Genomic DNA, 25,036 nt, shown 5'->3' on the forward strand with positions numbered 1-25,036 from the left:
ATACAGCTACATTCTAAGACATGTTGTGTAGTCACAAAATGGAATATTGTTTTCAAACCCATTTAATGTGTTAACTCAAATGTCTATTGCACACACAACTCAAAAGACTTATAAAACACTTTAAAATTAAAAAAAAATAACTATCTTCACATTTTAAAAATTTTCTGCACCTTCCCCCCCCCCCCCCCCCCCCCCCCCAATTAATTCTCTCATTATGATTCAACAAAAAAAATTATTTAAAGTAAAAAAAAATGTCAAAGATCACTCAACAAAATCTTTGTACTTTAAGGTATTCCCTATACCCAGAATGTGTACTGCTTTGAGGTTTCTGTGAAGAACACACTTTTGAAAGAAACTCCTTTAAAACATATTCACAATAAATTTTGTTACGAAACTAAACAATATGTTCTCCAAAGCTGCATATTTAGAGAGCCAATTCAAAAAATTTTCCACCCCTTGAATTCTCACATGCTTGCATTCCCTATCACATTTCATAATGTTCCTAGTACAAAAATGTCTATTTTTAAAAACTGTCCATCATTTTGCAACATTTTATCCAAGTCTATAGTAACAAAAAAAAAAAGGAGACACCGGGTTGATTACTATATGAAATAACTTCCTTTTTAAAATCCACACATATAAACTAGTTTTCTGCATTCCAGAATTTCACCATTCACATTAAGGGACCACCCTATGCCAATGCAGTAGAATGAAGAAGAATCGAATCCTGTACAGTGCCTTGCCTGTCGTACATTTGGCCGATGGAGCATTTTATTTTGAAATCCTCGCACTGTCTTGTTTCTGTGTTTCAAACACACAAACCACTTCCAACGAGCCCGAAATCTACGTGGAATTTGAAAGCCGCAATGCGTACGTAGTACCTCGAAAAGTGATTACAAACTCCACAGTCACTGCTGTGAAATACAAAGAAATGATTTAAATTATAATCAGTAAAACTTAGCTAATGCCAAAAGTAAATAATTAGGTAATACTTGTGTAATGACACTTGGCATCGACCATGCATTTATTACCATAATGTTTGGTGTTATTATCATAATTTTTAATTATATATATCTGTGACTGATAAGTTGAATTTTTGGAAGGTTTTACCTTTTTCAATGACTCATTTTTATCCTGACATTTGAAGAAAATGCTTACCTACTAATTAAGAAACTGTCTCTTGCGAGGGTAATTCTAAAAATATTTAAAAACATTTATCATCCCCACCAATAAAAAGGAAGAATTTGAAAACAAACATCAGGCATAGTGGTACTAATACTCCCCCTACCCCAAATGAAATTCTATGTACACTCCTAGTCTTTGCAAAGATATAATAAGACTACAAATAGTTTCCTTCAACCAGGAATGAAATCACTACCAAAGATAATTTACTAAAAACTATCAATTTAGACCTTGCTTACAAATAAACAACAGTTTTTTAACATCCTAATCCACTTGTTTGCAGTATGTTTCCTGCTATGCCGTTCTGTTTGGTAACTAAATAAATATGCATGCAAGATTAAACCACAAATTATTTATGTATTTTAAAAGTAGGTTACCAACATGCATACATAACTAGTACAGTAAACCTCAAGACTCCAACAACAACATGATTATGACCCAAAATAATTTTTGCACCAGTATCCTGTAGAAACTCTGCCAGGATCATGATAGTAAATACAATAAAGTTTATATCTCAATGCAACAGAAAACTGCATGTGGCTAAAGTAAGAAGGTATTTTATTTGTAATTAATTAAGAGATAATGGGTACTAGCAATTGCTTAAACAAACATTAATTATAAATGATAAATAATTTTTATTAATTACAATATATACTTTAAATCATTTTGGTGCACCATTAATATAATGGCATCATTCTGAAAAATCATTCACCAATGAAACTAAAATATTTTGAGTAACTTGATGGGAAATAATTATTTGAATTTTTTATTTTAAAAGACCAAATATAAGGCCAAACCCTCTTTGTGAAAATGTAATTATGTAACAAAATCAATGTACATAACTTAAGAGTAAAGAAAAAGAAAGGCAAAAAGTACTTAATTACCAAAAAAAAAATCCTTGGAAAATTTAAGTAAACAGAAGAATTTTATTTCCATCCTCTAAAATAATTATCAATAAATAGGATTTTTTTTTTGTAAATATTCCAATGTGCTGACACTATAAAAGTACGTATTTTGAAACAAAATTCACCACCTTCAAAAAAATTTGGTAGCCAATGTTTAGAACTTAAATTTTTGTGGATTTAAAACTGGGGAATAAAGTTGATTCTTAGATTGTCATAACACCACAAATTCTTCAACAAATAACTTTGATAAAGATTAAAAATAATTTCATCCTCTATTCAAGTTCTCAAATGCCAAGTACCAATGCTGTCCCAAAACAAGACAACCTGGAATAAAGGTCTTTACTTAAAGCTACTGTCAATGCCAAGACATATTTTAATAAAGATAAAAAAAAAAAAAGAAAGAAAGAAAGCACAAAGCAGAGAAGGATTGAAACACAACTAACCAACATTCTGACTTTGGGGTCAGACCAGGGTACCTCTGGTCTCAAAGTTACCCTAGTTTGCGTGTGATGAAGAGAAGAGATTCTTTCTAGTAACATAAAATGTTTAAGAAAAGAGAACATTGGGGGGGGGGGGGGGGGGGGGGCAGTCCCACAAATACACTTAATAAATTTGTCTCAAGCAACAATATATATGTATATATAATTATATAAGTTACCTATGGTATACACTATAAATATTATGTATGAAGAGTACTATGCACTATGCAAATGCATTATTATAGTGTGCATGAATAAGAAGTGTAGAGCTACCATTTAAACTCCAAGTTTGTACTGGCCAGAGATTTACATCTACATACTAACGATTATTACCATTAAAAAAACCAACATTCTAATAGTACATATTTCTACATTTCAATTTATTTTAATGGTGCAGCACTACAGTAAGAGCCAATTTCTGCAAGCATTTGCTACAAGACATGTTACATGAAAACTATTTCCAGAAGCACATATCTCTAAATCAAAATGGACCAGAAATTTTTTACAGAGAAAGAGAACGAAATTTGCTTAGAATGCTAGTTAAATTCGAGTATGTTTGAAAATCTTACAAAACTTTAAACATTAAAAATAAAGTTAAATTATTTTGGACACTATAAAGTCCACTAAAGTTGACAAGTTAGCAAATTATGATAAAGAAACTTCACATAGGCGAAGTCATAAGTGAAAATCTTTGTTTAAATGTATGAAATATAATCAAATGTATAGTTGATTCTAACTTAGGAATCAATTTTATTTGATGACACTGATACAAAAACATTTAAAGTTAAATAATTTTAGAATCAAAGGTGATCGTTATTCCTGAGAATATTAACAAATTTTGTGTATTACAAACATTGTAATAAGTTATAGTGTTATAGATTATATTTTCAATAAAACAATAATTTTTAATAGTAAAAATTTCATTATGGTTTGTTGTTCTAGCAAGGTTTCACTACAGTTTATCTAATAGCATAGTAAAATTCTGTAAATTTATGCCAAGATTAGGTTTTTAATAGTGATTTATTGTGTAAAGAATTTTTTCCATTAAAGTTACAAACGTTTGTAAAAATTTTCATTAAAAATTTAATGTAGCCACAAAATATTTAATGCATTACAGACATATTGGACAACTAACTATATTTACGTTATATCATTCTATTAATTACAATTTAAAATGCATTAACAAAACCAAATGTACATAACTACATTTTCTTAACAAATAAGTTTTGGAATTTAAGTAAGAAAATAAAATATTTCATAGGTTCATCCCAAACAATTTACTCCATAAAATTTTAAAACTGAAAATGAATATTTAGGTACCGGCATAAACTGATTTTCAAGTCACTTTTATCAAAACTGAAATTTATTTGTGAAGAATAAAAGTTTCACGTAACAGAGCCATGTAAGACCTCTTTTTAGTAATGTTGACTGATAGTGATAACCTATTTTTCAAGCACATCAGAAGATTGTTAAAACGATGTATCCTACAAAACCACATTAATTTATCATCACAGGATCACCAAAATGCTCAATATTCTCTAGGGAGGTGAACATTGTAAGATATTTAATCAGACTCTTGAATTTGATCCCCCAATTATTTATTCTATTCAGCAATATGACAAATTAACAAAACTACGTGAAGTGGAAAATCAACAGAAAACACCCATTTTCCAGTTAATATTAACTGCCTAGCTGTCTATTTTTTCCATCTGTTACCTGTAATTTTTTTTAATGTGTTATTGCCCTGTGAACCTGATCTTTGAGCTACTAACACACCTTTCTTCTGTGTTTCACGCTTTTTCACAACTAAACCGTGTTCCTTTTTTTTTCCACACGTGTTCCTGGTCATCTTTCACATTTAATTAATTTCAAGGCAGCCGATTTCCCACTTTGGAGATATGCGCTGTTGCTAACCCACAGTTTAAAACAAAACTACTCAAAATCCTGATAGATTTCTTTATTTCTTGCCATTCTTGACTTTTGTTCCAAGAACCAAAATCATAAATTCACATCGTTATAGGCCATGCACCGATCGCATGTGTGATGTTCCAAACACAATTTATTATCAACCATGTATTCTTACTTACATCTACATATAAATGGAAATTCAGCAGTCACAGATTTACACTCTGCGTGTTTAAGGCTCTGCTTTACCAACCATTATGAATTTTTTTTTGTATGTTAAGAATTTTATGAAGAATTATCTCTAAAATTAAATTAAAGACGTACAGTAGTATCCCGCTAATATGCAATAGAGGTGAACCAAATCCTGTCCATATTAAATGAAATTTGCCTTAAAATGCATTTGATAAGGTTTAGATGGATAATACTATAAATTCAATGTTTTATTTTTATTTTTACAAACACAAATTTCCTATTTAATACTACTTTATTTGTAGACCTAAGTTTTTAACTGGCGTAGGACTAATAGAAACCCGAAATAAGGCGAGCTGCAAAATAGTTTTTTTTTTTTTTTTTTTTTTTTCACCAAATTTAAAAATTTTTTGGTGGGAACACAAAGTTTTGCGCAAAATACAACTCTTTCCACGAGTTGATAGACATCATTTCTGAAAACTTTACGTGGTACGTTATAGATCTGTAATACGGAAAACACATTCCAAAAACGAATTATTTCAGTATCTCAAACGTATTATTTTTAAACTTCAGCACCAATGACATACTTAAAAATGCCTCAATAGCAGACCTTTGCTCTTTGTTTTGTGCGTACAACATAAAATTTAACATCTTGAAACTTGTATTATTTGGTATTTAGTGCAAAAGTGGAATAGCTTTGTTTTGAGAGATGTTACTATGCATTTGATATCTATACCTGGTTACACAAAAGTTTCTTTAATTAATTAACTTGTGGTATTTTCAAGTGGAGAAAAATTTGTTTCCCGGGGAATTTCCGAATTTGAAAAATAATCAGAAATATTTGTTTAAATTTTAGGCTTTTGTAATTTTATAGTTTAAGCCAAGAAATAAATTGTTAATGGTATGAGAAAAATTGTTACAGTATGTTTTTAAGTATGTTTTCCCCCTCCCTTAGCTTATATTTACTGAAGTTGTTATTACATCTATAAATGTACATTTTGTGTAGGTCTGCCCTGATGATTCCTAATGATAGTTGGTTTACTGCTTTATTTAGTAACTACCATGTTGTCTTCATGATTCAACAGTAAGTTATTCTAGTTTTTTGGTTGAATTTAATATTGATAGTTGATAGTTATGAAGAAGAGCATCTTTTCTGAAGAAAAAAATAAAATTGAAATGGTCTCTTTAATTTCCTGACATGTTTCTTAATAATTTTATAAAATGGTAAAGTGATACTTCAAGTAGTGGTTAGGATATGTGTATCTATCTAAAATACATACACTGTGATATCATGAAAATGGTTAGTTGGGTTTGGTTAGCTATAGTAAAAAAAATTAAATTAAAAAAAATACTTAAAAATAGTGTGGATTGTTTGTTAGGTTAAGTCAGCTCCATTTAACATACTTTAAAATTGATTGGATGATTGGTTAGGTTTGGTTAGCTACATAAAAATACTATAAAATCATCACATTGACCTAGGTAACATAACCTAACCAACCATCCTTACTATTTCATTGTATTTTTAATGTAGCTCACCTAACCAAATGTTCACACCATTTTACGGTATTTTTTATTTAGCAAACTAACCAACTATTTACACAATTCCACAGCACTTTTAATGTATCTAACCTAACCACTCATTAAAATGGTAAACTACTTTAAGCATCAAAATGCCCTCCTAGAGAATGATTGGGAAAAAAGTCAGGAAGTATAAAACAATTACAATTTTTATTATTTTATGGAAAAAAGCTCTTCAGAATAATTACCAAAAGTTGTTGTTTCAAATCATAGGGTACAGAATAAAAATTTTAAGGGTGTAAAAGGCAAAAATTAAAATTTGATTTCTAATTTTAGAAAGTTAATATTTACACTGATTTTTTATAAACTATTTTGCCTTTTTTTAAACACTGCTGTTAGTTAATTTTATTTACCTGTTTCTAGAGGCCCTGAGGATTAACAAAACAAAACAAAAACCAAGCTTGTTTTAAAATCCTGTCCGGATTAACAGATGACCGGATGAGTGGGGTCTGGATCAGCAGGTGTCTACTGTACTTCTGTACACGCTTACCCAAATGTGAAAACCCAGAAAATGAACTTCTAGTAAGACACCACAGTGTAATTTGTCGGGGCCAAACTCATACTTCCCAAATTTGCCTAAATTTTTACCAACAGCAGACACAAAAAAAACAATGCTCATATTATAATGGGACAGTTGCAGAAATTTGTCTAAAATAGATAAATAAAAAAACTATTGCATGGCAATGGAAAAACACCCAAAATGATAGGTCAAGCCAAGACTTAATAATATGCTACGACATCCTAATTCATGGTCCAAACGAAAGGGTTCGTACCACTTGACGAACAAGTACATCTGTAGACACCGACCCCAAGTGTGTTCACACAAATGCAAAGGCACTATAAAACAGTGTCTGACTACGTGAAAAAAGACAGCACACTACTGGTCTTAAAAAGTGATAGGCCTTTACTTTTCCCAATGGTACCTGTCAATCATAACATACCTGCGTACTTGTTTTAAGGTACAAATATTGGAAGGCAACAAGGAAAAACTCTAGCAAATTCATCAGTGATACTATATCATTTTGTCCCATTACTCAGTCTTAATTCTTTCTTTAAAAAAATTTTGTTTGCTGAAGATAGTCACAAACATCATTTAAAAAAACTTGTATTTTTTTTATGGTCTTGGTATTTGCTTTGATAAATTTGGGAATTTTGCAGAATGACGGTGTGCATGTAATTAAATAATATGTGTACAATTTAAAAATTATACTATATTGGGTGCAAAGGAGAGAAAGGAATATAAACTGCATGCATACCTACCAAAGCCAATATATGCAAGCCCCAATTTTGGTATCAAATAATGGGCAGAACGTAAGTAGACATTGCTGTAATGAGTTCACAGCAATAATGCTCCTAACATAATTAGATAAATAAACTAATATACACAACAATAACTGTGTCAACTGCAGTTTTTTTACAGTCAAAATAAAATCATACTTTGCAAACATAACTTTCAAAATAACATCTGTGGCAGTCACAGGGGTCAGCTGTTAACAGAAATTTTCTGTAAGTATTACTGAACCTAAACCATATTATCATGGTACTGCAAGACTATCTCTATCATTCGATTGTCAACATTTCTTGTCATTCAATGAATGAATACACACCCTGCTCCTCAGAAAGAGCCTCTCGGCCTATTACAAATTAAATTCGGAATAAAATTATAAGGTGATACAAAGACTTGCCATATTTTCAAACTTTACTCGAATAATAGGAATATGCAAACATTCCGCCACCTATGAGCAACACACCGACACCTATACCGATCGTCAAAGGTTGGAATAATGACCTCTTGAACCGCTGCCAACTCTCTGCAGACTTCTGCTTGCGCTTTATGTCCCTCACTTTCTCCTCGATGCGCTTCACACGCTCTTCCCTCACGCGCTGTCGAACAGTCGACTCTCTGAAACAAAACATCATCCGCCCCACGCGCTTTCGTGAAAACCACAAACATTCGGCAACCCAGCATTTTCAGAATTTCAAGTAAATTTTGTTATATTGAAGTCTAAAAAAAAACACTGACCAAAATTTGAAAACACATACATACTCACTGATAACTTTTCCAATCACAGGATAAAGAATTCCCTCATTTAATACACTACACATTTTTAGGAACCACTACACTCATCTAGTTCTTCCAAAGAATATAATGCTTTTAATTTAATTTTTCATTAAGAAGGATTCTAACTTGGAAATCAAAAATTTTGATAAATCTTGCATGTATATGTTGAATGATACAACCATCTTTAGTGTGAGGTTAAAAATGATATCAACGGGCAGTACTTTCAAAGATAGTCTAGGTGAAAGGTCATTGTGAAACTTTACGCCAGCTAATTTGGTAAATAATAAAGCATATTTAACACCTTGCTCATACAATTACTTGCTGACTGAATTAATTTTTAAATTATAAATTATCTATACAAAAAGAATTATATATATATATTAGTGATGGGTCGATTCAGATTCCGGAATTGGTCGGTTCCACCGATTCCAGTATAATCGTGGGATTCAGAATTCCTGCATTGTTTTTAAGTTTGCATAATATATCTCCTTCGCAACGTAATAAAATATTAAAATGAATGCAAATATAATTTTTAAACTACATAATACAATCTTTTTTTACGGAACTGATTTACGAATTACGGTGATTAACATATTTATTTACTTGCACCGCCATTTTCCCTACAGTACAAAGGCAGTATCTACTTTCCCGCTTTAAGCGAAAGCATTTTTCAGAAATTATGTTGCAGCAGCACTGCATTTAATAGTAAACCTTCAAAAATAATTAGACAAAACCATAAATGTTTAAAGAAAATTATGTAAATGTAAATGGCAAGTAAAATAATGTAAACATTAACTATTTGATCATGGCAGCTACATTTGCCATTGTAAACATGTGAACAACCTAATTTTTTTTGTGCTACCTGCCATGGTAAACCATACGGCCATGAACAAAATCTTTGGTGACGTGAACGTGAAAATTAAAATGTTTCACATCTCTGCACTTTAAACTTTAAAGAATTAAAATGAAATAATTTTTGAATGAGATTTTACCCAAATTCACAGTGGATTACTGCGACCATATTAAAATAAGTTTAAAAGCAACATAACCAAATTGCTGTAAATCGGCGTTCTTGTGCAAGTTCAGCAATGCTCGTTTTACATTAGATATATTTTGGAAAGGCAGTTGGCTAATCTGAATTTTCAAACATTGCTGCTGAAACGTTCGCAAATTTTTATTACCAAACATAAACAATCTTTTGAAAGTAGTTGTGTTAGTTTAACGGACTTGTTTCCGATAAATTTCTGAAATGAATTAAATGTTAACACGCAATTATTTGAAGAGTTTAAATATTTTGTGTAAGAAAATCTCACCATAAAATGTGGACATTTTGAGATGCTAAAACATGCACAGAACTTTCTTACTCAAGAACAGAAAATTTATTTTCTCTTTATGGTTGTGAAGAACTGGAAGACTGGATGGATTTATTCTTTTCACCAAGTGAGATAATTAAGTTCTAGGTAATATATTAAAATGTAAGCATCTCTGACATTTTATTTTAGTGTGGTGTATATTTGTTTCTTGACATTTCCATCATAATGAGATAATAAAGTTTTATTTTTACATTTCCCTCTTTTTATTTTTTTTCGCCCTGGTCCCTTGAAATATGTATAAACGAGGTTATATTGTCATTTTATTTGGATCATTATTTAGATGTGCTTGAAAATAAAATTCTTAACCTAACTGTACAAACCTCTTTTTTTACAATTAATTAATTGAGTTGATAATGTAAGGTATCTAAAGTTGGTTAAGTTATAACATTATTTACAAATTACGTCATTAGACATTTTTGATTATTGGCAGTGTTTGAACACGTGTTTCATCTAACTATATGCAAGGTTAAAAGGCCAAATTGTGCTAGAAATTCAAGGTAGCGTAACTTGATTGTAATGAACATACTTTTTAACATTATATAAGCTGTATATAATGTTAATTTCTGCACAGAAAATGAAACACAACGCAATTACATTTTTAAAATCATAAACAACCTTTTTTTTTCTTAGTATATTACTCTGTTGAACATTGTCAGATAAAAATTAAGGAATCGGAATCGGATTCAAAGAATCGACCCTTTAATTTAAGAATCAAAATCGGTATATTTAAGGAATCGACCCAACACTAATATATATATAACCACCCCTATTCCTCTTTCCCACCTCTCAAGTCTCTATCTTACATGTTATACTTTTTTTCTTCATTACTATTATTTAAGGGCTATTGTTTTTAAATTTTAACACAATTTTTACCTTGCATTTGTTGTTGTCACTAATATTCTCAAGTAAAATTATACTTTGTGACATCTGTCCAATGAACCAAGTTATGGCTTGTTACCAATGAAGTGGACATAATTTACTAACCTTCCTGAATTGGAAACTGGGCTTGCAGACAACGAAGATCTCTCATCGGAGCTGGAAACCTCTTCACTTCCAGGGCTGTTTGTCAGTTCGCTGGGAACTGGAGGTAATGGTTTATCTGGAGGGTTTACCGCGCAAGTGGTCAAAGGCCTCACTGTAAAAAAAAAAAAAAAAAAAAGAGATAAATCTCTAGAAATGTGTACATTTTTAAGAACTATAATGCACAAAATAATAATCCTAAAATTTCTTTGTATATAACCGTTATTTATCATTCACATTTACATACAACATATGCACCACAGCATAGCACAAACAGATTATTAATTAGTAGGGACAAGACAAGATTATATGGTGAGTTGCGATAAAGCTGAAATAACACCGAAAAACATATTGATACACCACGAAACACCGAAATGCAAGTTAATATTCCAAAAAGTACCAAAATGAAAGCATAAAGTTTTTACCAAAATGTATGTACCAAACAGATTGTAAAAACTTTTTCTTTCTTTATATTGCAACTGCAATTAGTAACTAAATTTTAGATTACGAGAATAGCATATTTTTCAAACGCACATATATATGCTGATTTATTTTTAATGTTTCCAGTAATTAGACATGCTTATTACAAATTATTATATTGTATAAGTGCATCAAGCATCAGTCAAAATGACTTTTGGTGAAGTATCATTGAACAAGTGTCGTATTGGCTGAAAATTGTGCTATCTTTGTAGATAAAAAATAAAAACAATAAACCATTTAAAAAAAAAATTGATCTAAAAAATAAAACAAAAAAATCTTATTTCTAATAATTAAAGCTTGGTGATATTGACTACATCCAAGCAGTTAGAACATATATATTTGTACTTTCAAAACAAAGAGTTGATTAAATGCTTGTCAGAATGTCTACAAAAACATTGTGAACCAACTGATAAAATTTTTTACAACTACATTTTACATCACAGGATGATTTTTTATTCATATAAAATAAGAAAAACTAAACATTGCCAAGTGTAAAACAAAATAGATCTACTACTTGCAGGGATGTGCTGATTTTAAGTTTGAAAACTAAAAACCGCTTCGGAGATAATTTCCACACATCTAAGTGAACAGTTTCCTCATATATATTGTTGCGAACGTGGTAGGGTAGGCTGTGACATGTGCCAGGTATATAGCCTGGCGGCCCTGCATGGCCACTGAAGTAGCTCTGAAGTTAAACCTAGTACTATTTTCAACTTTGGCTTCAAATAAAATTTTTTGCTGGAAACAATTTTTTCTAAGGTACTTACGATCATAAAAATATTTGGCAACCTTTTTATTTATAATCTTCAGTACAGTTTTGTAGGAATTGAAAACTGTGTCCTCAAACAATAAGCAGTCAATTTTATTCTCACATTAGCCCACAGTAATAGTTATTTATTACACATATATATTTGGAATACCAGTATTTTCATAAGACAAGTTATATCTTAAAATTCTACCACATATGTATGTATTGACATGTTCTATATCCATGTAGGATCCACAGAACAAAATAAATATATAAATAAAATTAAATGTGCATGGTACAGTTAGTGGATTAGCAACACAGAAAAAAAACATGTTTATCTAGAAATTTGATTTATATTCCTTTACCTAATGTTTATTTTCCTGACTATTGCCTCATTTTCTCAGAAAACTTAAAATTTTCATAATATTACATGTTTACCCTGATGTTATACAAGCTATATTAAAGTGTGGAACCAATAATTGTTCATTAAGTAACTTTTTTTAAAATTAATTTATCTTTAAAATAAAAACACTGTTCTTAAAATTTATTATTATTTATAAGATTTTAATGCCTCAACAAGATTTCTAAATATCTCATCTTTATTAGCTATAAATTTTTAACATAATTTACTTCCAAAAATTAAAGCATAACTACATAGTACACACTCACTTCCATCATTGCTTAAGGGTCAACGATTACAACCTATGACTGAGCTAATCTCCCAATTTTTTTTTTTTTTTATTAGTTTGACTTGGGGTATTGGAGAAGGGAGATTTTACTATTAAATAATTTTAAAAAACTTCTGGTCTTTGCCTAATAACACAACATTCATCAGTAGAACTACTTTCAATCAAACAGGCAAATCCACATAGGATTAAATATTTATGGATTGAAGCAATAAACAGACACCACAAACCATTATTGGTAACTGAGCTTGCGTGGTTCTCCGATTCGAGCTTTCTCGTCAGCGAAGCATCTCGCGGAGGAAGCGGCGGAGGTTCGTCCAAATCTGCGCAGTTTGAATTAACAGTTTCTATCTCTATGAGATTCCCATCGTGCCTAATGTTCTGAAATGAAAAAAAACACAACGTGATTCAGAAAGAGACAGTCAGACGAACAAACAGACTTTTAGTAATCTGAATCAATTAAATTTAATAATCCCAACACTATTAATTAAAATATATGTATATTTGTTTGATAGACAAAAAGAAACACTTTATGAAACCAATTTCTGAAAGAAAGAAAAAATTTCTTATCACAATCAACAACCAAGTAACCCGGTATGGCGTACCACCAATAATGAATTTTAAATTGTTTTTACTATAATTCCTCATTATAATTATATCTTAATTATTAGCATAATAGAACAATTCCAAGATTTTCCCAATTTTTATTTTCTGATATTAATTAAAACTCCAGCATAAAACCACTGGGAAGAAATTACCGATTATGTATTCTTTCCTTTGAGTAATTTTTGCAATGGGGAAGATTGATTTAAGATGTTTTTCAGAACATACACTATCGCTGGTTACACTGATGTCATAGATAAACCTGAACTACAGACAAAACAAGACGAATACGCAAACACACAGAAAACAAGCCAAAATCAGCCCATGTAAAAAGTTAAATGTACAGAGAGCATAGAGAATTTAGTGGAAGCAATTAGTCAGAAAAATTGACCCAGTACAGACGAACACAGTGAGCATACATATGTAAAAAAAAAAATAATCTACTGATTATTCCATGTCAGTGGATGCAGTTAACGTAATAGCTAGTCTAGGCTTAAAATATTTACTTAAAAGCTGGGTCTTGTTGGTCGAGTCATAAAATTGAATGATATGATACATTTGTATTTAAATTTTGGGCCAATTAAAAAAACATATGATGAGGTTTTTGTCACCATTATTAACACATTATAAACACAACCTTGCTCTTTTTTTTTTTTATCTTTGACTAAATAATAACCCCTGGCTTTTTCTCACAATCTCAAGGTATTGCTAGTATTTTACCGTTGTAAAAATAGTATGTGTTTAATTCCACAACATTTTTACTAAAGAAATATAGACAATATATTGACTCATCACTGTCTGACTCAATAATGATTTAAGATGGCACCTACCTGCAGAATGCCAGAATGTTAAATAAGAGCAGGTAGTTTAAGGTTATGTTTATAAGTCATTGCCGATTAAACAAAGTTTGATTCGATTTAGCAAGTAGTAGAAATAGGTATGTAGATTTTTCGTGTTTATAAATAATACTGTATAACTTATTTGACCCTTGATTAGCATCAGATAAAAAAAAAAGACCACCTTTTCACCTCTTTTGAGGTAGAATATAGAAAACTTGTAAAAGTAAAAACACAATTCTATGGAATCATGTGATATACGTAATTTTTGTTCCATTTCTCACATCCAGCTTAAATGGCTTGAATATGTATTTTTTATTATTTAAACTAATGTACCCCGTTTCACTGCCTTTGGGGTCAAATTTCTAAACAAGTTAAATTCACAGTATGAAATGTAATATTTAAATTATTCATGCTCTATTTCTAACATTCATAGAGGTGCAAAAGTAACGAAAAAAAAAGCGTACCCGTATGTATTCGTTACTATAACACTCAGTACTCGTTACTATCGTATCGTTACTCGTTACTTCTGATACCGCATAACATGCAACGAATTGAGACGTATTGCGTACGCGTACAGTATGACGTCGCGTAAATAATAATAAATAGAATATATACAATTAACAATATTTCATAATTAACAGTTTTTGTTAACCAAGAAACAATTAAATCTCATTAGAGCGGCATTATTATATTATCTCTTTTAAGATAATAAAAAAACGTGAAAATTCGCGATAATAAAAAACAAAAACATACATATGTATTTCTAATTTGTAAAAAATACTTTCTTACGTTGTTTCTGTTCCAATATCAAACTTTGTCTACACACACAATACCTTTAATAAACAGTAAAAAACTACGATGAATTTCCAAATTATACTTTACTTAATAAACAAACATCGTTCTTTGTAACGTAAATTCATCGAATATGCGCGCGCATGCGTGAAACATACGAAAAATGCGAGTCGTGTGTAACGTTTCGTTACTCGTATATAGACGGCGCACCCGTTACTCAGTAACGAATATGTACATACGGTTTGCTACAGCTCTAAACATCCAGCTTTATTTTCTATGGAAATTTTTTTTATGATACAAGAAATCTTACCCCCTTTTTACCCCTTTAAAGTTCGAATCCAGGAAAAATTAAAAAAATATATAATTTGTACCTTTATAAGCTTCATTTCTTACCTTTAGATCTAGTACATTTGGTAGTATGCATATAACAAAAATTACTCCTTTTACACTCCTTAGGGGCAGAATCTTGTAAGTTAGTAAAATAATAAAGTGTGGTTTATTATTTTTAATCGTTCTTGCCAAGTAATTTATGTTGTACTTAATTAAATTGAGGAATACAATTCTTAAAATAAATTGAACTCACACCCTTTTCACCCCCTTAAAAAATGTATTTGTGTAAATGAAAAAATACAATACCTAACTATACATGTACATTGTGCTTTCTTAGTTTCTTATCTATAGTTGTAACTACATCAGAAGCATTCATTTTTCATTTTTAATCATACCTCCCCCTATTAAACCCCTTAGGGTTAGTAGTTTTTGTATGTTCAATATTGGTACCCAGTATATTTTTCTTATAATTTTATTACATTTGTAAATATATTGATTTATCTTAAAACAATATTTACGCCCTTTTCACCCCTTAGTGGTTTAATTTTGCAAAATTTTAAATTATTGTTAGTATTCAATAACTTTTTTTATACTTGATCCGCTTCAGAGATATAATTATTTATTTTAAAACCATATCTACCCATTTTTCACATCTTCAGGTTTAATTTTGCAAAAAGGTAAAACCGTGGTTGGTTTTTTGTATGTTTATCATTAGCACTCAATATCTCTTATTATGCTTGGTTAGCTTCAGAGATAAATTAATTATGTATCTAAAACCATATTTACCTCTTTTTCACACCTTAGTGGTTGAATTTTGCAATTTTGTTGGTGGTTTTGATTTGTTTAATATTGGTACCTAATATCTTTTATTGTTCTTGATTAACTTTAGAGATATAATAAATCATCTTAAAACCCTTACTACCCCTTTTTCACCCTGCTAGAGGTGAATTTCTTTAATTATATAAAGCCTAGGGTTTAAGTTACCCAAAGACCTTACTAATAAAAATTGTTTCATCAAAATCCATCCAGTAGTTTTTGGGTGATACCAGAACAAACAGACAGATAAACAGACACAAATTCTAAAAACTATATTTCTGAATTTCAAAAAAAGGTAGTAGCCATTTCCAAAAGTTTTTTCAACGTTTCATCTAATGTACACAGTTTTCTCAAACAGTTTTATTAATAGTATATGTAAGGTTCAATTCTCTTTGAAATACGACTAGCAAAAATAATTTTGACTCACACTACCTCAAGTAACTTCCTTCAAATCACCCATAACATTATCAAATAAACTTGAAAAGAAAAAAAAAGATCAAAAGCTTCAAAAACAGGTGATACTCATGTGTATGTAAGGACGTATATAGGTGAAACAACATGTAAATAACTCACCACATCATTCTCGTTATTAATTAATTGTTTGGCACCTTCAATAATGGCCAGGTACGAGAAGCGAAGTTGGTCCGGAGTCTGTATCAGTCCCATACGATACTTCCTCATTTCAAGTAAAATCTCCCTTATGTTTACAGACTCAATTCCATTTTCTTCCATCTAAAACAAAAGTCATAAAACTCTTAAGGCACTAATTTAACATTAATAGGACAAGATGTAAAAACTTTACAACAGCATTGATAATACGGTAAAGCAGAAAATGCTAGGAGATAAAGTAAAAGAAAATTTTTTAAATGAGTACATACTAGCTGCAATGACCCTAGGTTCATTGCTGCCTAGTTCTATGCAACTGCTCCCATCGGACTGACGTCAGCCGGGGCTTCGCCCCATGAGCCTGGTCATCCTCCGTTTTCCTCCCCATCCCTATCCTGCCCGACATTTGTACTGATTCGTACGTAGTCGTGTGTGCGTTTGAATTGCACGCCACGAACTGCCGCAAGAGGGCGCTTAGCTTCAGTGCTCCGTACCACTAAAACACCTAAATTAATAGTGTAAGCCTATTTTTTTTAATCCCTAAATAATGTTACGGCAGGTCAGCAGAGTGAGTGTTCTTTTGATTCTTAATTAGATAATTTTAGTAAAGTGCATGCAAGTACTGTCAATGAAACTCCCTAGCGGGCGACGACGGAACTAATATAAAACTTTATTTAAACTACTGTTTTCCATGTATAAGTAGTTATTACAGAAAGTCTGGTCGTGGGTATGTATGTATTAATTTTTTAAGAGGTTCATGTTATTCTTTCTAATAACCTGGGGCACGCAGTCTTACAAATGATAACGGTAATTGTGTTCGGCGCGAAGGACGCCATGTTCCCCGCCGCGACTCCTTCTTCAGCCGGCCGAGGGCAGTCGTGTCTGCAGACACCCCAGGGACCTCAACATTGATTCACTGATAGGTAGTTCTGCATATTTAATTAATCTAAACCGCTTTATTAGTATCCTCGGGGCCTCTCTCGGTCGGTGGGGCTGTGTATTATATAGTTTTTATACTACAGGAGTTTTTAGCATTCACTCTACATAAAAGCTTGGGGCAGCCACGTGTGTGGTCCGAATCTTCAATCTATACCAATTCGTGACTCGGGCGTTTCAACCGTGTAAAGAAAGGAGTGTAAGAGGGCGTGTAAAGTCTAAATAAACCAACTTAAACAAGTCATGTGTTTTTGTGTTTGGGGGCCATGTGGGTCCTTCCTCCGGTCAGCGGCGTGTGGGACGCCCTAAGAGCCCACTGCGATTAGGTAGGAGCATGCCCGACGCTAAGAGCAGGCTAGGTACAGGTATAGGTGTCAACGCCGGAATCAGGAAGGCCAATATCTTGCCGCACACAGGCCACGTGACGCCCTGAGAAAGAGTTTTCAGTTGGGTCCACGTGCCCACTCACGTGGTGGCGCCCACTAATTCCGCAATCAGTATAAAATGCAACACCGGTAGGCCCTCAGAACATTCTCAGCTTAGTGCGTAGTATTCCTAATTTCCCTCCCTTTCCCCTACCCGAAACTCCTTCGTGATGGCCATTAGAAGTGAACCCCAATAATTGCAACGACATGTTAATCGACAGTCACAATAAATCTACCGAAATGTGACATAGCAGTACCTACTTGCTGTAACTATAACAAAACAGACGTTGCGATGTTTTGACTCAAAAACAAAATTAACAAACATAAATAATGTTTTCAGATTCCAGAGGAGATTAACAGAAAATGTGATTGTAATATTCCTGAACTAAAATTTGGTTTATCTGACACCCGATAGCATAAGGAACACAACAACTACGATTCTAATATATAAATATGAACATATGTAAAAATGAGCTCATTTAATCACTATTTTGAGAATACAGTACAATTGGATTTTGCATTATTTTGCTTGATCTGAAAGATAAAGCCCACAAAAAGTGCAGTGAAAGATTAGTTAGGTTAGCTGCATAAAAATATTTTTTTAATTATTATTTAAATATTTCAACTAAAATTTTACGTATAATTATTGTAGCCGACTTGAACAAACCAACAATTTACTTCAGTATTATTTGTTTAATTTCCCAGAAGCCACTACACTAGCTATACATCTTTTTATTTCCCAATGCATTTGTTACATCATGGGGAAAAACACATTTTTTAGTAGGATTCCAATTCACTTTCTTACTATTCGAACTTGAAATTCAAATTCAAGAATAAATTTCTATTTGAATTTGTATTCAATTTCAACCAAAAAAAACATACTTGCACGGGCCTAATGATTATTACGTAGTGGTACCAACTGCTAGTTTGCATTCTTAAAGTTGAAAGACTGGATGTAATGATCAGGCTCACACACCATGCTGATTTTTTTATATTTTATTTACTAATTTATAAGATCTATTCTAAAATTTTAACTCAATACCTCTATTGCATTTGTTGTTCTGCTACAAATATTTTCAACAGATATTAACTTTGAGTAATATCATGGGTGTACAAAGGTGCACAAGTCTTCGTAATTATAACCACTTGGGCAATTTTTCACAACCATGATATTACACTAAGTAAATAAATATCTGTTGAAAAATATTTGGTGCAGAACCATGCAAAGGAGGAATCGAGTTAAAATTTTTGAAATGATCACGATGCAGTAGCGGATCCAGAGGGGGGGGCTAAGGGGCTCAAGCCCCCTCCAAAAGCATCTGGGTCCACTATTGTTTTAGTGTTTACCTTGATAAAGCCTAGCCTCAGCTGGGTCAAGCCCCTCCCAAACCAAAATCCTGGATCCGCCATTGTCACGATGGAAAAACTAAAGAATCCACGTGGCACGTGGACCGTGCCGTGAAGCGCGCTCGGAACTTGCCAGAACCAGACACGAGTCCACGAGGCAAAACGTCCCCGAACGCCCGATGCCCGCGGAGCAGTGGACGACCGGGGGCCCCACGTTCTGGTCGAGCGCGCCGCTCTCCCGGACCACCATCAGGAAGTGCAGGAACGCCGTGGGGCTCTGAGGCACACCGAAGTCCGGCCACGTCGTGTAGTGGAACTGCAGGATGTCGCGGCTCTCTCCCGATTCCAGTTCCGTTAATCTGCGAAACAATTTTTTTTTTTTTTTCGTGACGCGGTGAAAGAAGTTACTTGAAAGGAGGCGGAGAGAGAGGATAGAGCCTCACCTGAGTATTCTCGTGGTGTAGTACGAGGCCTCCGTCTCGGACACGTACTGCACCCGCAGCCCCACCTCCGTCAGGGTCAGCGTGTCGTCGACGCCGGGCTGGGTCCCAGCCGGCCAGTACTGGTGGCACTTCACCTGCGACCGAGCCACGCCCAGCGCTGCAGTCCGTCTCGATATCTCGTGCTGCAGTGCACACTACTGTTGCCCGGCTCGCTCGCTTACATTGAGAATGTCAATTTTGTAAACCACCTTCAATCACAGGAGTTAAGAACTTAAAACCTGAGCACTCACAACAAACCACCACACAACATCTTTTAACGGCGTCACTCTAATTTTGATTACGACAGCTTGTGTTTGCATGCAAGGTCGGAATTATTTTTGAAGAAAATCTTCTTCCAGCGTGACGAGAAAAAAAATTTCCAAGGCCGAATTCTAATACAGCATTTTCCTGAAACATTGCTGTGAAATGTTTCCGACACGAAAAGGACAAAGAATAGGTACTCGGCTCCATGCTATACACATTTCTGAGCAAGTTTTCGTTCTCTTCTTTGAGCAATTATTCGTCCCTATCCAAATTATTCAGAACTGAGAGCGAGAGAGAGAGATATCGACGATAGAATAAGACAGTGTGCGCATGCGTTTGTTTCAGAAAATAGATATAGGTATCCTACACAGTCAGTCAGCTGTGAGTGACTTAAATTTTAAATTTTCTACCAGCGCTCACGTTTCTCCTTGTTCAACCAGCAGTGTAGAGAGCGCTGTTGAGACAGCCAATAAGAAGATAAAATTTTCAAATACAAATGTCTAGGTGGGAAAATATTAACTGTCATATAAGACACAGATACAAAATTAGAATGATATTGTAACCTCAGAAATTTGAATCAAGTCTGAAAGATGAATTTATGGTCATTGGTTTAGTAACCAACCAAAGCAGACTCCTCATGAGCAACCAATACACGATACACACACTATTTTACCTGATTTTTTTCAATAATCCTGTTCAGCATGAGAACGGCCTTGCTGTTCTGCTCCCATACCATTAGCCAAAAGTGACCAGTCGTGTGCGGCAATGGACCCTGAGTTAAAATATAGTGGCGGTGGGCTTTCTCCATCTGCAAGATGAGTCAAGTGCTTAACAGAGATACACGACGATTACAGCACACTAACGTCTTACAACTCACTCCAACACATGCTCCATTACCTTGATCAAGTTAGCGTTGATGTAGTCACACGGACCTTTCGACAAAACAACTCGACTGTGGTCGTAAGGGCTGACATCTCGGTACCGGTTTAAATTCTTGTTTTGCGATTTCTTTGCTTCCGACAGAGTATAATCGTAGTTTAATGATTCATTTCGTATATGCTATGAAAAGAAGAACAAACACCAAAGTAAAATTTAGGGTGCAAAATCATTCTTGCATAAGATTAGAAAACATACAAATTCAGAGGCAAAAAAAAATCAACAGTTAATTTAGGGTACAAAATCATGCTTACGTAAGATGAGAAAATATATATACAGAGACAAAAAATTCACCAGTTTTTTATACATAGATAATGAGAAATTCTTTCATGAAAGAACTGAAAAAACTCACTAAATGTACTTAGATGGTTTATACAAATAAACTGTAACAACAGCTTCTAAGTTATCTATGAGCTGTTTTTCGTTCACCTGAAAAATTCAACCTTAACAGTCTTTACTGTTTCAAACACCACTATGCAAATTAACATCGCCACTAATGCATTTGTTGGCTTTAGTGTTTTACTTATCTTGACTTTCCTTCAATACTGATTTTCTTTTACATGCACTGTGAAGCTTCACAGTAGCCAAAACTGTGTAGTGAATAGCAACGAAAACAAAATAACACTTAATTATATCATATAACACCAAAATTATTGTTTAAACAATAAGTTAAACTAAATTTACTTTAATGAACAACACTCTACTGAAGATAACAAATTTAAATAAAAATATTTTAGCTTTTTTTACAATAAAATTTAATTTTATGAAGGTAAAAATAATTTACATTTCATTTCAAATGTTTTTTTCCATAGCAAAAGCAAAGAGAAGGAAGAAACTTTTTTTTAAAGTGAATATAATCCTCAGCAGTTCAAGTATTATTAACAGCATCCAATGCTGTAGAGAATGCACATGAAATTGGGTTCACAGGACTGTACCAATTCTGTTCGTTAAAATTTATAATTTCTAGTATGTATCCCAACATGAAATATGATAGTAATTGACGGTGAAATCAAAATTTTTATGAAAACACTAGTCACTGCCCAAAAGCAAATTAAAATCCTCAAGAACGATTTACTATCTTTTCCCCGTGACCAAAGGCTATTCCATCAATTTTTAATACAATTATGTTTATTGTAGTTGTGATAATTAATAGCATGTAACATCTTAACAATTTCAACAAAATTAAATTAAGAAGACTGTAATCATGCACTAATTAGACATGTAAAAAAAGAATTGTTTGTTTTGTATTTGTTTTTTGTATATTATGAAAACTTTGACAGCTATGAAGTGCTATTATTTAAATACTGTTAATGTTTGGGTAAAAATAGTGGTTAATGTACAATATTGACATGTTCTAGGCCATATCCTGGAGAATCTTCTCCAGTACAGCACTTTATAAATAAGTAAAAACAAATTAAAAAACAAAGAAGATATTTTTTCTTTTCAAAGCTAGTAACAAGACATGTTTCTGCATTTAAAATAAGATGCTCTCTTGATAAAACATCATTTAACATTTATATAAATAAATTTAACTTCCATATTCATAAAGAATAAACATTAAGTAACTTAATATAGAAATTTAGATAAATAAAAACAGAAACACAGATATCTTAGATATTTATAGAACATTTTATGTAGTTTATCACCCAGTTGTGATCGAGGTAAGAGACAATTGTTCATCTTTCCATGCCAGATTATGTCACAAAGGTAAAGTGTACAGGTAGACTGATGGCAGGTTTTCTGGCATCAAATCCAAATGATTGACCAAGTTGTACCATCGTCTATAGAAAACCTGGCACAGCTACAGGAGTTAAGTACCTAAAACCTGAGCACTCACAACAAACTACCATACAAAATCTTTTAACAGCATCGCTCTAATTTTGATTACGACAGCTTGTGTTTGTATGCAAGGTCAGAATTTTTTTTATGCTATTCTATGTTTCACATTTGTACACTGCAAGAGAAATATTTGTCTGAGCAATGCTTCGTAACCTAGTGTTACAGCACTAGACATAAAATGATTAGCATCCCAGTCCAAACACCCCAATTTATGATTCCTGTAAGTTCCCCAAATTACTCCAAGCTAAGTAATGATGGTTCTTGAACAAAACCATGGGTGATTTCTTACTTATTCCTTTAACTGCTTAGATCACCAATGTATGCATTCTCGTTTCCAATTCTCGGTAGGGTCGAACAAATATTTTTCACAAGTGAGAAATGTGGCAAAGTTGTAACTTTTCTCGAGGTACTATTATTTCCCCCTCCATGCATTGTCAATGGTCCAGTTCCATCTCATCACCTCTCACCGTCTCTAATAACCCTTCACATAATTTATAGAACTCAAAATTACAATTTTTCAGATTAATATTTTTTCTTTTAGAAAAGCCACTTGAACCAAGAATTATGTATACCTACTCTTCGTTTCAGTAAGCCTACAGGCAGATTCAATACTAGCTAATAGCAGCTCCATGATGAACCTAAATATGTTTTATTACCTACACAAATATAACAGGCAATTTATAACCGCATTACTACCTAGCAACATTCTTTGAATAAACCGTCAAAACATACGTTTTTTATTTCTTTAAATAGACACACAAAGAGGATAAATAACCATAACAAACATATCAAACATGATGAGAACTCTTGAAACCATTTACCTTGCGTGTATATATATAAAAAAAAGTACCACCATGCATTGTTTTCTTTGATAAAACAAATAAGAGAGACTAAATAATTTGGCCCAAAACAGAAAGTGATGAGAGCCATCTAAAAACAAAGTACAAACAAAACAAACATCATAAGTCTATCACATCAATAACAATACTTAAAACTAGTTTCAAAAATGCAATATACAATACAAATGTTACTTTTGCTAACAAATCATTTCATTTTAATCATAATATGATTCCATACACACCTGATATAAAAGCGCCCACGCTCCGTTAGAGTCAATTTCCAAAAATTCTGTTTCTATACTACTTTTTGGAGGACCCGTGCTCATCGTACGACGAAAAAATTATTATTATAATTACTACGGCATACATACACAATTCACAAAAAATGTCAATCCCTTATTTCAACCACACAAATCACAGCCAGCTTTTCTGCCTCTGACAGTCTGACATCTAAAGAATTAACATATTTGTGTAGCCAACGTGGGCATGAGAAAATTCGATCAAAGATAACAGAAACAAATTTACCTAAAACATCATTTCCTGCTTAAAGATAAGTCCACGATTGAAAAATAAAATAAAATTAAGAAATACTACTATAATTATCTGACTCTATTTATAATAGTGGAGTGGTTTATGTTTGTCGTGTAGGAGATTTTATCGGTCGTATGCTAATCATATATTCACTTTCCTTAATTAATAACATAGTATATTTAAACTGCTTCGTTGAATAAAACTTAAAGGCCTTTTCGCAATATGTATTTTCTCTTGGAAAATCTTCCATGACATTAGGTAGCACTATGGAAGATTCTGTGTAAAATTAGCAGAGCATTGTCCGTTTTCATTATAGTTTTTGTAATCGGTAGTGTTCTAATTTCTGTGCAAGGTTTGTAGAAGGTGAAAATTTTACCGAATCAGAATGAAGTGATAGTGTGTGTCTCAAGTGTATCTAATGTTAAAAATGGTGATCTATTTAGAATTCTCTGTGTGAAAGTTTCCTTCATAAAAACGGGAAGCATTCTTTTCACAGACGAGAGAGCCAAACGCCGGATCGTGCATCTTCGGTTTTTTTTTGTTCATTGTAAATAAATATACAACTCATGATAACTACTGGTCAATTAGGTTAGGTTAGCTACATTATAAATACTTTAAAACATTGTGGATGGTTGATTTGGTTCGGATAGCTACATTTAAGATACTGTGAAATCATGTACAGGGCCGGCGCGTCCATATAGGCGAACTAGGCAACCGCCTAGGGCGCCAAGTAGCTGGGGGCGGCGCAGCATGACACATAACAGCTGATATAATATGTTTAACGATTATTGAAACTAGATGAAAATGGATTTTTGTAACAGTTTGGAATGTTTATATTGATATA

At 32.6% G+C, this 25,036-nt stretch overlaps 1 protein-coding gene across 2 annotated transcripts in view; it reads right to left on the reverse strand.

Moving 5' to 3' along the window:
• Positions 1 to 24,178, reverse strand: part of LOC134536823 (tyrosine-protein phosphatase non-receptor type 2) — a 42,808-nt gene extending 18,630 nt beyond the window's left edge. The window contains exons 1-9 of one of the 2 annotated variants that reach the window (XM_063376812.1): positions 23,904 to 24,178; positions 20,945 to 21,106; positions 20,721 to 20,855; positions 19,745 to 19,878; positions 19,435 to 19,660; positions 16,561 to 16,719; positions 12,838 to 12,988; positions 10,658 to 10,808; positions 8,028 to 8,141 (exon numbers count right to left, since the gene is read on the reverse strand). In XM_063376812.1, coding sequence (XP_063232882.1) covers positions 8,028 to 8,141; positions 10,658 to 10,808; positions 12,838 to 12,988; positions 16,561 to 16,719; positions 19,435 to 19,660; positions 19,745 to 19,878; positions 20,721 to 20,855; positions 20,945 to 21,106; positions 23,904 to 23,987 — 1,316 coding nt within the window. In that variant the 5' untranslated portion in view covers positions 23,988 to 24,178. Of the gene's footprint in view, positions 1 to 7,919; positions 8,142 to 10,657; positions 10,809 to 12,837; positions 12,989 to 16,560; positions 16,720 to 19,434; positions 19,661 to 19,744; positions 19,879 to 20,720; positions 20,856 to 20,944; positions 21,107 to 23,903 lie in introns of those variants that run through there. The other variant, XM_063376811.1, reaches the window with a different exon arrangement.
• Positions 24,179 to 25,036: the final 858 nt, after the last annotated feature.

The sequence above is a fragment of the Bacillus rossius genome, chromosome 11 (genome assembly GCF_032445375.1).
Source record: "Bacillus rossius redtenbacheri isolate Brsri chromosome 11, Brsri_v3, whole genome shotgun sequence".
Lineage (NCBI taxonomy): Eukaryota > Metazoa > Arthropoda > Insecta > Phasmatodea > Bacillidae > Bacillus > Bacillus rossius.